The sequence below is a fragment of the Somniosus microcephalus genome, chromosome 12, assembly GCF_052327205.1.
Source record: "Somniosus microcephalus isolate GS21.2 chromosome 12, FLI_Smic_1.0, whole genome shotgun sequence".
Lineage (NCBI taxonomy): Eukaryota > Metazoa > Chordata > Chondrichthyes > Squaliformes > Somniosidae > Somniosus > Somniosus microcephalus.
In genome coordinates this window covers 8234560-8250392 of record NC_140998.1, presented here as the reverse complement: position 1 = coordinate 8250392, position 15833 = coordinate 8234560, and the positions used below count along the sequence as shown (strand labels likewise).

Sequence of the window (15833 nt, the reverse complement as noted above, 5' to 3'; positions counted from 1 at the left end):
ACTGACTGTAGCGACACCGTACCATGTGAGACTGACTGGAGAGACACTGTACCATGTGACACTGACTGTAGCGACACTGCACTATGTGACACTGACTAGCGACACTGCACCATGTGACACTGACTGTAGCGACACTGCACCATGTGACACTGACTGTAGTGACATTGCATCATGAGACACTGACTGTAGTGACATTGCACCATGTGACACTGACCATAGCGACACTGCAGCATGTGACACTGACTAGCGACACTGCATCATGTGACAATGACTGCAGTGAAACTGCACCATGTGACTCTGACAGTAGCGACACTGCATCATGCGACACTGACTGTAGCGAGACTACACCATGTGACACTTACCGTAGCGACACTGTACCATGTGACTTGGACTGTAGTGACACTGCACCATGTGACACTGACAGTAGCGACACTGCACCAAGTGACACTGACTGTAGCAACACTGCACCATGTGACACTGACAGTTGCGACACTGCACCATGTGACACTAACTCTACCGACGCTATACCATGTGACACTGTCTGTAGCGACACTGCAACATGTGACACTGACTGTAGCGACACTGCACCATGTGACACTGACTGTAGCGACACTGCATCATGTGACACTGACTGCAGCGACACTGCGCCATGTGACACTGACTGTAGCGACACAGCACCATGTGACACTGACCGTAGCGACACTGCACCATGTGACATTGACTGTAGCGACACTGCACCTTGTGACACTGACTGTAGCGACACTGCATAATGTGACACTGACTGTAGTTACATTGCACCATGTGACACTGACTGTAGCGACACTGCACCATGTGACACTGACTAGCGACACTGCAACATGTGACACTGATTGTTGCAACACTGCACCATGTGATACTGACAGTAGCGACACTGCACCATGTGACACTGACTTTAGTGAACTGCACCATGTGACACTGACTGTAGCAACACTGCATCATGTGACACTGACTGTAGTGACACTGCACCATGTGACACTGACTGTAGCGACACTGCACCATGTGACATTGACTGTAGTGACACTGCACCATGTGACACTGATGGTAGCAACAGTGCATCATGTGACACTGACAGTAGCGACACTGCACCATATGACATTAAGAGGAGTGACATTGCACCATGTGACACTGACTGTAGTAACACTACATCATCTGACACTGAGTGTAGCGACACTGCACCATGTGACACTGACTGTAGCGACACTGCACCATGTGACACTGACTGTAGAGACACTGCACCTTGTGACACTGACTGTAGCGACACTGCACCATGTGACACTGACTGTAGAGACACTGCACCATGTGACACTGCCTGTAGCGACACTGCACCATGTGACACTGACTGTAGCGACACTGCACCATGTGACACTGAATGTAGCGACACTGCACCATGTGACACTGACTGTAGCGACACTGCACCATGTGACACTGACTGTAGTAACGCTGCACCATGTGACACTGACTGTTGCGGCACTGCACCATGTGACACTGACTGTAGCGACACTGCACCATGTGACACTGACTGTAGAGACACTGCACCATGTGACAGACAGGAGCGACACTGCACCTTGTGGCACTGACCGTAGCAACAGTGCACCATGTGACACTGACTGTAGAGACACTGCACCATGTGACACTGACTGTAATGACACTGCACCATCTGTAACTGCCTGTAGTGACACAGCACCATGTGACACTGACCGTAGCGACACTGCACAATGTGACACTGACTGGAGAGACACTGCACCATGGGACACTGACTGTAGCAACACTGCATCATGTGACACTGACAGTAGCATCACTGCACCATGTGACACTGACTGTAGTGACACTGCACCATGTGACACTGACTGTAGTGACACTGCACCATGTGACACTGACTGTAGCGACACTGCATCATGTGACACTGACTGTTGCGACACTGCACCATGTGACACTGACTGTAGCGACACTGCACCATGTGACACTGACTGTAGCGACACTGCACCATGTGACAGACAGTAGCGACACTGCACCTTGTGACACTGACCGTAGCAACAGTGCACCATGTGACACTGACTGTAGAGACACTGCACCATGTGACACCGACTGTAATGACACTGCACCATCTGAAACTGCCTGTAGTGACACAGCACCATGTGACACTGACCGTAGCGACACTGCACCATGTGACACTGACTGGAGAGACACTGCACCATGGGACACTGACTGTAGCAACACTGCATCATGTGACACTGACAGTAGCATCACTGCACCATGTGACACTGACTGTAGTGACACTGCACCATGTGACACTGACTGTAGTGACACTGCACCATGTGACACTGACTGTAGCGACACTGCACCATGTGACACTGACTGTAGCGACACTGCACCATGCGACACTGACTGTAGCAACACTGCACCATGTCACACTGACTGTAGTGACACTGCACCATGTGACACTGACTGTAGCGACACTGCACCAAGTGACACAGACTGTAGCGACACTGCACCATGTCACATTGATTGTAGCGACACTGCACCATGTGACAGTGACTGTAGCGACACTGCACCATGTGACACTGACTGTAGCGACACCGCACCATGTGACATTGACAGTAGCGACACTGTACCATGTGAGACTGACTGTAGAGACACTGTACCATGTGACACAGACTGTAGCGACACTGCACCATGTGACATTGATTGTAGTGACACTGCACCATGTGACAGTGACTGTAGCGACACTGCACCATGTGACACTGACTGTAGCGACACTGCACCATGTGACATTGACAGTAGCGACACTGTACCATGTGACACTGACAGTTGCGAAACTGCACCATGTGACACTGACTGTAGCGACACTGTACCATGTGAGACTGACTGGAGAGACACTGTACCATGTGACACTGACTGTAGCGACACTGCACTATGTGACACTGACTAGCGACACTGCACCATGTGACACTGACTGTAGCGACACTGCACCATGTGACACTGACCGTAGCGACAGTGCATCATGTGACACTGACTGTAGCGACACTCTACCATGTGACACTGACTGTAGTGACATTGCATCATGAGGCACTGACTGTAGTGACATTGCACCATGTGACACTGACCATAGCGACACTGCAGCATGTGACACTGACTAGCGACACTGCATCATGTGACAATGACTGCAGTGAAACTGCACCATGTGACTCTGACAGTAGCGACACTGCATCATGCGACACTGACTGTAGCGAGACTACACCATGTGACACTTACCGTAGCGACACTGTACCATGTGACTTGGACTGTAGTGACACTGCACCATGTGACACGGACAGTAGCGACACTGCACCAAGTGACACTGACTGTAGCAACACTGCACCATGTGACACTGACAGTTGCGACACTGCACCATGTGACACTGACTCTACCGACACTATACCGTGACACTGTCTGTAGCGACACTGCAACATGTGACACTGACTGTAGCGACACTGCACCATGTGACACTGACTGTAGCGACACTGCACCATGTGACACTGACTGTAGTGACACTGCACCATGTGACACTGACTGTAGCGACACTGCATCATGTGACACTGACTGCAGCGACACTGCGCCATGTGACACTGACTGTAGCGACACAGCACCATGTGACACTGACCGTAGCGACACTGCACCATGTGACATTGACTGTAGCGACACTGCACCTTGTGACACTGACTGTAGCGACACTGCATAATGTGACACTGACTGTAGTTACATTGCACCATGTGACACTGACTGTAGCGACACTGCACCATGTGACACTGACTAGCGACACTGCAACATGTGACACTGATTGTTGCAACACTGCACCGTGTGATACTGACAGTAGCGACACTGCACCATGTGACACTGACTTTAGTGAACTGCACCATGTGACACTGACTGTAGCAACACTGCATCATGTGACACTGACTGTAGTGACACTGCACCATGTGACACTGACTGTAGCGACACTGCACCATGTGACATTGACTGTAGTGACACTGCACCATGTGACACTGATGGTAGCAACAGTGCATCATGTGACACTGACAGTAGCGACACTGCACCATATGACATTAAGAGGAGTGACATTGCACCATGTGACACTGACTGTAGTAACACTACATCATCTGACACTGAGTGTAGCGACACTGCACCATGTGACACTGACTGTAGAGACACTGCACCTTGTGACACTGACTGTAGCGACACTGCACCATGTGACACTGACTGTAGAGACACTGCACCATGTGACACTGCCTGTAGCGACACTGCACCATGTGACACTGACTGTAGCGACACTGCACCATGTGACACTGACTGTAGCGACACTGCACCATGTGACACTGACTGTTGCGGCACTGCACCATGTGACACTGACTGTAGCGACACTGCACCATGTGACACTGACTGTAGAGACACTGCACCATGTGACAGACAGGAGCGACACTGCACCTTGTGACACTGACCGTAGCAACAGTGCACCATGTGACACTGACTGTAGAGACACTGCACCATGTGACACTGACTGTAATGACACTGCACCATCTGTAACTGCCTGTAGTGACACAGCACCATGTGACACTGACCGTAGCGACACTGCACCATGTAACACTGACTGGAGAGACACTGCACCATGGGACACTGACTGTAGCAACACTGCATCATGTGACACTGACAGTAGCATCACTGCACCATGTGACACTGACTGTAGTGACACTGCACCATGTGACACTGACTGTAGTGACACTGCACCATGTGACACTGACTGTAGCGACACTGCATCATGTGACACTGACTGTTGCGACACTGCACCATGTGACACTGACTGTAGCGACACTGCACCATGTGACACTGACTGTAGCGACACTGCACCATGTGACAGACAGTAGCGACACTGCACCTTGTGACACTGACCGTAGCAACAGTGCACCATGTGACACTGACTGTAGAGACACTGCACCATATGACACTGACTGTAATGACACTGCACCATCTGAAACTGCCTGTAGTGACACAGCACCATGTGACACTGACCGTAGCGACACTGCACCATGTGACACTGACTGGAGAGACACTGCACCATGGGACACTGACTGTAGCAACACTGCATCATGTGACACTGACAGTAGTATCACTGCACCATGTGACACTGACTGTAGTGACACTGCACCATGTGACACTGACTGTAGTGACACTGCACCATGTGACACTGACTGTAGCGACACTGCACCATGTGACACTGACTGTAGCGACACTGCACCATGCGACACTGACTGTAGCAACACTGCACCATGTCACACTGACTGTAGTGACACTGCACCATGGGACACTGACTGTAGCAACACTGCATCATGTGACACTGACAGTAGCGTCACTGCACCATGTGACACTGACTGTAGTGACACTGCACCATGTGACACTGACTGTAGTGACACTGCACCATGTGACACTGACTGTAGCAACACTGCATCATGTGACACTGACTGTAGAGACACTGCACCATGTGACACTGACTGTAGCGACACTGCACCATGTGACACTGACTGTAGCGACACTGCACCATGTGACACTGACTGTAGCAACACTGCACCATGTGACACTTACTAATGACACTGCACCATGTGACACTGACTGTAGTGGCACTGCATCATGTGACACTGACTGCAGTGACATTGCACCATGTGACACTGACTGTAGAGACACTGCACCATGTGACACCAACTGTAGTGACACTGCACCATGTGACACTGACTGTAGTGACACTGCACCATGTGACACTGACTGTAGCGACACTGCACCATGTGACACTGACTGTAGCGACACCGCGCCATGTGACACTGACTGCAGCGACACTGCACCATGTGACACAGACTGTATCGACACTGCACCATGTGACATTGATTGTAGCGACACTGCACCATGTGACAGTGACAGTAGCGACACTGTACCATGTGACACTGACAGTTGCGAGACTGCACCAGGTGACACTGACTGTAGCGACACTGTACCATGTGAGACTGACTGTAGAGACACTGTACCATGTGACACTGACTATAGCGACACTGTACCAGGTGACACTGACTGTAGTGGCACTGCATCATGTGACACTGACTGTAGCGACACTGCCCCATGTGACAATGACTGTAGCGACACTGCACCATGTGACACTGACTGTAGCGACACTGCACCAAGTGACACAGACTGTAGCGACACTGCACCATGTCACATTGATTGTAGCGACACTGCACCATGTGACAGTGACTGTAGCGACACTGCACCATGTGACACTGACTGTAGCGACACCGCACCATGTGACATTGACAGTAGCGACACTGTACCATGTGAGACTGACTGTAGAGACACTGTACCATGTGACACAGACTGTAGCGACACTGCACCATGTGACATTGATTGTAGTGACACTGCACCATGTGACAGTGACTGTAGCGACACTGCACCATGTGACACTGACTGTAGCGACACTGCACCATGTGACATTGACAGTAGCGACACTGTACCATGTGACACTGACAGTTGCGAAACTGCACCATGTGACACTGACTGTAGCGACACCGTACCATGTGAGACTGACTGGAGAGACACTGTACCATGTGACACTGACTGTAGCGACACTGCACTATGTGACACTGACTAGCGACACTGCACCATGTGACACTGACTGTAGCGACACTGCACCATGTGACACTGACTGCAGTGAAACTGCACCATGTGACTCTGACAGTAGCGACACTGCATCATGCGACACTGACTGTAGCGAGACTACACCATGTGACACTTACCGTAGCGACACTGTACCATGTGACTTGGACTGTAGTGACACTGCACCATGTGACACGGACAGTAGCGACACTGCACCAAGTGACACTGACTGTAGCAACACTGCACCATGTGACACTGACAGTTGCGACACTGCACCATGTGACACTGACTCTACCGACACTATACCATGTGACACTGTCTGTAGCGACACTGCAACATGTGACACTGACTGTAGCGACACTGCACCATGTGACACTGACTGTAGCGACACTGCACCATGTGACACTGACTGTAGTGACACTGCACCATGTGACACTGACTGTAGCGACACTGCATCATGTGACACTGACTGCAGCGACACTGCGCCATGTGACACTGACTGTAGCGACACAGCACCATGTGACACTGACCGTAGCGACACTGCACCATGTGACATTGACTGTAGCGACACTGCACCTTGTGACACTGACTGTAGCGACACTGCATAATGTGACACTGACTGTAGTTACATTGCACCATGTGACACTGACTGTAGCGACACTGCACCATGTGACACTGACTAGCGACACTGCAACATGTGACACTGATTGTTGCAACACTGCACCATGTGATACTGACAGTAGCGACACTGCACCATGTGACACTGACTTTAGTGAACTGCACCATGTGACACTGACTGTAGCAACACTGCATCATGTGACACTGACTGTAGTGACACTGCACCATGTGACACTGACTGTAGCGACACTGCACCATGTGACATTGACTGTAGTGACACTGCACCATGTGACACTGATGGTAGCAACAGTGCATCATGTGACACTGACAGTAGCGACACTGCACCATATGACATTAAGAGGAGTGACATTGCACCATGTGACACTGACTGTAGTAACACTACATCATCTGACACTGAGTGTAGCGACACTGCACCATGTGACACTGACTGTAGCGACACTGCACCATGTGACACTGACTGTAGAGACACTGCACCTTGTGACACTGACTGTAGCGACACTGCACCATGTGACACTGACTGTAGCGACACTGCACCATGTGACACTGCCTGTAGCGACACTGCACCATGTGACACTGACTGTAGCGACACTGCACCATGTGACACTGACTGTAGCGACACTGCACCATGTGACACTGACTGTAGCGACACTGCACCATGTGACACTGACTGTAGTAACGCTGCATCATGTGACACTGACTGTAATGACACTGCACCATCTGAAACTGCCTGTAGTGACACTGCCCCATGTGACAATGACTGTAGCGACACTGCACCATGTGACACTGACTGTAGCGACACTGCACCAAGTGACACAGACTGTAGCGACACTGCACCATGTCACATTGATTGTAGCGACACTGCACCATGTGACAGTGACTGTAGCGACACTGCACCATGTGACACTGACTGTAGCGACACCGCACCATGTGACATTGACAGTAGCGACACTGTACCATGTGAGACTGACTGTAGAGACACTGTACCATGTGACACAGACTGTAGCGACACTGCACCATGTGACATTGATTGTAGTGACACTGCACCATGTGACAGTGACTGTAGCGACACTGCACCATGTGACACTGACTGTAGCGACACTGCACCATGTGACATTGACAGTAGCGACACTGTACCATGTGACACTGACAGTTGCGAAACTGCACCATGTGACACTGACTGTAGCGACACTGTACCATGTGAGACTGACTGGAGAGACACTGTACCATGTGACACTGACTGTAGCGACACTGCACTATGTGACACTGACTAGCGACACTGCACCATGTGACACTGACTGTAGCGACACTGCACCATGTGACACTGACCGTAGCGACAGTGCATCATGTGACACTGACTGTAGCGACACTCTACCATGTGACACTGACTGTAGTGACATTGCATCATGAGACACTGACTGTAGTGACATTGCACCATGTGACACTGACCATAGCGACACTGCAGCATGTGACACTGACTAGCGACACTGCATCATGTGACAATGACTGCAGTGAAACTGCACCATGTGACTCTGACAGTAGCGACACTGCATCATGCGACACTGACTGTAGCGAGACTACACCATGTGACACTTACCGTAGCGACACTGTACCATGTGACTTGGACTGTAGTGACACTGCACCATGTGACACGGACAGTAGCGACACTGCACCAAGTGACACTGACTGTAGCAACACTGCACCATGTGACACTGACAGTTGCGACACTGCACCATGTGACACTGGCTCTACCGACACTATACCATGTGACACTGTCTGTAGCGACACTGCAACATGTGACACTGACTGTAGCGACACTGCACCATGTGACACTGACTGTAGCGACACTGCACCATGTGACACTGACTGTAGTGACACTGCACCATGTGACACTGACTGTAGCGACACTGCACCATGTGACACTGACTGTAGCAACACTGCACCATGTGACACTTACTAATGACACTGCACCCTGTGACACTGACTGTAGTGGCACTGCATCATGTGACACTGACTGTAGTGACATTGCACCATGTGACACTGACTGTAGAGACACTGCACCATGTGACACCAACTGTAGTGACACTGCACCATGTGACACTGACTAGTGACACTGCACCATGTGACACTGACTGTAGCGACACTGCACCATGTGACACTGACTGTAGCGACACCGCGCCATGTGACACTGACTGCAGCGACACTGCACCATGTGACACAGACTGTATCGACACTGCACCATGTGACATTGATTGTAGCGACACTGCACCATGTGACAGTGACAGTAGCGACACTGTACCATGTGACACTGACAGTTGCGAGACTGCACCAGGTGACACTGACTGTAGCGACACTGTACCATGTGAGACTGACTGTAGAGACACTGTACCATGTGACACTGACTATAGCGACACTGTACCAGGTGACACTGACTGTAGTGGCACTGCATCATGTGACACTGACTGTAGCGACACTGCCCCATGTGACAATGACTGTAGCGACACTGCACCATGTGACACTGACTGTAGCGACACTGCATCATGCGACACTGACTGTAGCGAGACTACACCATGTGACACTTACCGTAGCGACACTGTACCATGTGACTTGGACTGTAGTGACACTGCACCATGTGACACGGACAGTAGCGACACTGCACCAAGTGACACTGACTGTAGCAACACTGCACCATGTGACACTGACAGTTGCGACACTGCACCATGTGACACTGGCTCTACCGACACTATACCATGTGACACTGTCTGTAGCGACACTGCAACATGTGACACTGACTGTAGCGACACTGCACCATGTGACACTGACTGTAGCGACACTGCACCATGTGACACTGACTGTAGTGACACTGCACCATGTGACACTGACTGTAGCGACACTGCACCATGTGACACTGACTGTAGCAACACTGCACCATGTGACACTTACTAATGACACTGCACCCTGTGACACTGACTGTAGTGGCACTGCATCATGTGACACTGACTGTAGTGACATTGCACCATGTGACACTGACTGTAGAGACACTGCACCATGTGACACCAACTGTAGTGACACTGCACCATGTGACACTGACTAGTGACACTGCACCATGTGACACTGACTGTAGCGACACTGCACCATGTGACACTGACTGTAGCGACACCGCGCCATGTGACACTGACTGCAGCGACACTGCACCATGTGACACAGACTGTATCGACACTGCACCATGTGACATTGATTGTAGCGACACTGCACCATGTGACAGTGACAGTAGCGACACTGTACCATGTGACACTGACAGTTGCGAGACTGCACCAGGTGACACTGACTGTAGCGACACTGTACCATGTGAGACTGACTGTAGAGACACTGTACCATGTGACACTGACTATAGCGACACTGTACCAGGTGACACTGACTGTAGTGGCACTGCATCATGTGACACTGACTGTAGCGACACTGCCCCATGTGACAATGACTGTAGCGACACTGCACCATGTGACACTGACTGTAGCGACACTGCACCAAGTGACACAGACTGTAGCGACACTGCACCATGTCACATTGATTGTAGCGACACTGCACCATGTGACAGTGACTGTAGCGACACTGCACCATGTGACACTGACTGTAGCGACACCGCACCATGTGACATTGACAGTAGCGACACTGTACCATGTGAGACTGACTGTAGAGACACTGTACCATGTGACACAGACTGTAGCGACACTGCACCATGTGACACTGACTGTCGCGACACTGCACCATGTGACATTGACTGTAGCGACACTGCACCATGTGACACTGACTGTTGCGACACTGTTTCATGTTGATCCCTCTTGCCCTTCACTTCCTGTTGTCTCCCTTCCAGTAACAAAGGCATGGAACACCTGTACAGCATGAAGTGCAAGAACGTGGTGCCATTCTACGACCTGCTGCTGGAGATGCTCGATGCCCACGTCATCTACAGCCGCACAAAACCCTCGGACAATCACGACTGCGGCCAATCGAAGGTTGTCAACCTCTGATCTCTGCCCCCGATAACGCCCAAACCGGAAAACATTGCTCCTCCTGCTCCACCGCCCCCCTCACCCGCCCCCGCCCCATCACCCTCCTGACCTCCCTTCGATCTGCTCAAGGACAAGGGAATGAACACGACAGCGTTTGGATATGAAGACGAACCATGGGCTGGTACCGTGGAGGGAAGAGACAGGAGAGTAAACGCTGCCCACAAAACACCAAACTATACATTTTACCGAATTCTCTGCCCCCCTCCGCTCCAGCCCCCAGTTCCCTCTCTCCTCTCCTAAAGTTGCTGACTCCGGCTGGGATACAGTTTCCCCAGCTCCCGCCCACTCTCCAGGTGCTTCACTTATGTGTTGTCCTAAACAGTCGGTGGGCTGTTACTTGACGCTGATCTGCCTCCCAATTGACCCCAATCCCATCCCCCCCACACTCGGGTGTCATACACACCCACTCTCCAGCCTGAGCAGGAGGGCGGGCTCGGGGCAGGTAGTGGAGGATGCGGGTGTTTCACCATCGCAAGCCCCAACGGGCACTGTCGTGAGCTGAACCAGTACCCAGTGGGGATCAGACCTGGGGCCCTCCTGCTGTGTATGGTTCAGTACCACACTGGAGGGGCAGTAGATGCACACACAGAGCCATCACGGTTTGATATTGGTAGGTCTGCCTTTCCAATGTACGATTCGAGTCTGCTGCCGTGTCGATAGCGACATTGACCAGGAGACTCCCAGTACACGTCTTGTAGTGAGCGCTGTACGGCGGCAAATAGATCCGTCCCGACCCCAAGAGACTGCTGCCTGGGGTCAAGGAGCAAGGGTCACAGAGCGGAGCTACAGAGTTTACTTTCCACCACTGGTGTGAATTCATTCAAAAAAACCAACCTCTCCAGTTTCTCCCTGTTGCAAGAGTTGGAAAAAATGGATTTGTCCTTCAAATGTGAACTTTGGGGCTGCAGTTCACACCCGAGAACTCCCTCAATTGCCCAAAGCGGGTGGGCTGGCAGGTGCTGAGTCTGTGCCCACCCGCCCCGCAAGCACACCCGCAGGTGTGATCAGCACGAAACAGTTCAAGCTGTCTGCTGTGGTTTTTAAACAGGACGGGGTCGTTGCCCGGGTTAGTCGGAGATCCAAGTTTTCACTCTGTGTCCCGAGGCTCAGGCAAGCAAGGCTCAGTGTTAACGTTAGATGGTAACGTTAAAAAAAAATCTAGATGGGGCAATGGTTGAGTTCTGTTGTTCTCCTATCAGTGCACTCTGCCCCTTGGAGAATGGTGAATCAGCGGAAGGATTGGCAGGCTGATTAACAGTCTGACAAGCCGTGACGTGAAGGCTCCTCCCATGGGCCGTGACCATTTTCCCCCCAGCCCATGGGGAGGTTAGTCCTACACAGGGGGTGGGTTTTTAGGGCCCCCACAACCCAAATGATGAGGGGGGTTCACCCACATCCACCGGACTTGCGATCAACATATTTTTGTTGGATAAGGGAATCGAGGGAGATGGAGCCAAGGCGAGTAAATCGAGTTGAGGTACAGATCAGCCATGATCTAACTGAATGGTGGGGCAGGCTCAAGGGGCTGAATGGTCTGCTCCTGTTCCCAAGTTCTTATCCAACTGCATGTCAACCCAGAATCTCTCCTGGCCCCGGACAAAAGTGACAACAGCAAAGGACTCTCGGCCATTTCTCTCAGACGCCTGACAGGATTGGTGTAAAATCTCCAGGATCTCAGTCCAACTTTGCAGCCTTCATTTCACAACCGGACTTTTACCGCAGCGTTCCGTGGGACATCTGATCATCTTCATCCATTCCTCTCTTTGGAGCCAGGTCATTAGTGGGACCATGGAGATTCCCGCCCATCGCGGAGGAGCAGGGCTGAGAGTCCTGCAGATAAACCCAGTGTGAGCTGGACCAGGGTCAGGGTCAGAGCCAGGGTAACGGGTCAGGGAGTGAGGTCAGGGTTAGGGAGTGGGGCCAGGGGTCAGGGAGTGGGGTCAGGGTTAGGGAGCGGGGCCAGGGGTCAGTGCCAGGGTTAGGGAGCGGTGCCAGGGGTCAGGGAGCAGTGCCAGGGTTAGGGAGCGGGGTCAGGGTCAGTGCCAGGGTTAGGGAGCGGTGCCAGGGGTCAGTGCCAGGGTTAGGGAGCGGTGCCAGGGGTCAGGGAGCAGTGCCAGGGTTAGGGAGCGGGGTCAGGGTCAGCTTTGCCAGTGACACCCTCTGGTTGGACCTATTCCTGGAGGTTTGATCACATGACCTCCCGCCATTGGTCGCCCAATACGCCTATGCTCTGTCTGCAGACCCTCCCCAGCCAATCGGAAAGTGAGCAGATGCTTTGTGACCTGATTGGACAAATCTAGACTCAGTCTGTTTTCCTGTCTCCGATAAACAAAAGATGATGAAAACACAATGTTTTTAATGCCCCTGCTGTGATTTTTCTGCCTTGTTTGCTCAAAGCAGAAGATTGATTTGTAATTCCCAAAAACTCATTAACCCGGAGATTCCCCATGAACCCCGAGTCTCCCAAAGACTTCAGACAATCCGGAAGGGTGACAGAGGCAGACAGACATGACGTGCCGGCGGGAGTTATCAATTGACACCCTGCCTTGTATGTAGTCTAACTTATGATGAGGGGTTGGGGCAGTGGAAGTGGGGGAGGATTGGAAGTTTTTTAAATATTCTTTCACGGGATGTGGCCAGCATTAATTGCCCTTGAGAAGGTGGTGATGGGCCGTCTTCTAGAACCACGGTTTGGTACAGCTGAGTGGTTTGCTGGCCCATTTCAAAGGGCCATCATTGCTGTGGATCTGGTGTCACATGTAGGCCAAAAGATTTCCTTCCCTAAAGGACATTAGTGAACCAGATGGGTTTTTACAACAATCCGATAGTTTCATGGTCACCATTACTGATACTAGCTTTTTACTTCCAGATTTATTTAATTAACTGAATTTAAATTCCCCAGAGGCCGTGGTGGGCATTTGAACTCGCACCTCTGGATCATTAGGTCCCAACCTCTGGATTACTAGCCCAATGACATTACCACTATGCCACCATTCCTTGTGGTGTGTAGGGAGGGGGAGGGGAGTGGAGAGGAAGTGAGGGGGAGAGGGGTGAGGGGGAGGGGAGGGAGTGGGTGGGGGAGGGAGGGGTAAGGGGGAGGGGGTGGGTGGGGGAGGGAGGGGAGGGGATGGGTGGGGGGAGGGAGGGGAGGATGGAGGGAGGGAGGGGGAGGGGTTGGGTGGGGGGAGGGAGGGGATGGGTGGGGGGAGGGGTGTGAGGGGAGAGGATGGTGGGGGGAGGGGAGAGGGTGGACGGAGGGAGGGGAGGATGGAGGGAGGGAGGGGGAGGGGTTGGGTGGGGGGAGGGAGGGGATGGGTGGGGGGAGGGGTGTGAGGGGAGAGGATGGTGGGGGGAGGGGAGAGGGCGGACGGAGGGAGGGGAGGATGGAGGGAGGGGTGGGGGGTGGGGGGAGGGAGGGGAGGATGGGGGAGAGAGGGTGAGGGGGAGGGGGTGGGGGGAGGGGAGAGGGTGGACGGCGGGAGGGGGAGGGGGTGAAAGGAGTGAAGTGGTGCTATGGAGCGACCGTAGAGCACCGCCCCAAGAGTTCTGGGGCTTTGTTTGTATTTGCTATGGTGCAGCGAGTTGCTTTTATTGCTATGATGACTTTTTGTAAATGGCAGGCAGGATTTACATGTGTGTGCATTAATAAAACCAGCCGAGTGTTGAACGAGACACACTGGCCCTGCACGCACAGAGCAGGCCATTCATACTCGGATCATGGGGGAGGGTACAGGAGGCTGCTGATTGGCTGAGCAACCTCTCAAGTCCATTAAATCCGCTTGGACCAAATCAGAGAATTTATTTTGCGTCATGTCATTTTTGCTCGCGCTCTCTCTCTCCTCTCCTGAGCTGTGCCGCTCCCCCACCCCCCAGTCAAGTGCCACCCAGGGGACCAGCAGTGTTGGCAGAATATTCGACTGCAAAGGCATCGCGCCCGTGACCCGGTAGTGATCAGCTTCTCCCACCCGACTGTATTACATCGAATATAATGCACAGAAATGGGCCATTCGGCCCAACCAGCCTGTGCTGGTGTTTATGCTCCACACGAGCCTTTAGCTCCACCTACTGCCGCAGAGGCCTTAGTGCCGACCGGCGATCAAACCCTCACCGTCCCGCTCTGTGGGCCTCAGTTCCCGGCCGGGTGGAGCTGTCTACAACCCACTGAGCCAAACTAAAATAAACGGCCGAATGCTTGCCTCTCCCATAATCTGACTGTCGCAGTTGGCAACGCGCGCTTGCCTGGGGCTCGTGTCAGTCGGAGCTCTTTCAGTGTTTGCTTACCGGCATCCAGAGTCACACTGACCGCCCCTGACCAGCGAAGCCTCAGGGCCATTCATACATAACCCAGTCCAGCCCAACGCCACCAATCTGGTCGCCAGCAATGAACCCAGTGTCTGAGCCCTGCCACCCTGATCGACA

General features: G+C 52.4%; 1 protein-coding gene across 1 annotated transcript in view; it reads left to right on the top strand.

Moving 5' to 3' along the window:
- Positions 1-13319, top strand: part of esr2a (estrogen receptor 2a) — a 450714-nt gene extending 437395 nt beyond the window's left edge. Inside the window, exon 8 of the mRNA XM_086004166.1 lies at positions 11216-13319. Within this exon, the coding sequence (XP_085860292.1) occupies positions 11216-11372 (157 nt within the window). The 3' untranslated portion in view covers positions 11373-13319. The remainder of the gene's footprint in view (positions 1-11215) is intronic.
- The last annotated feature ends 2514 nt before the right edge of the window (positions 13320-15833 follow it).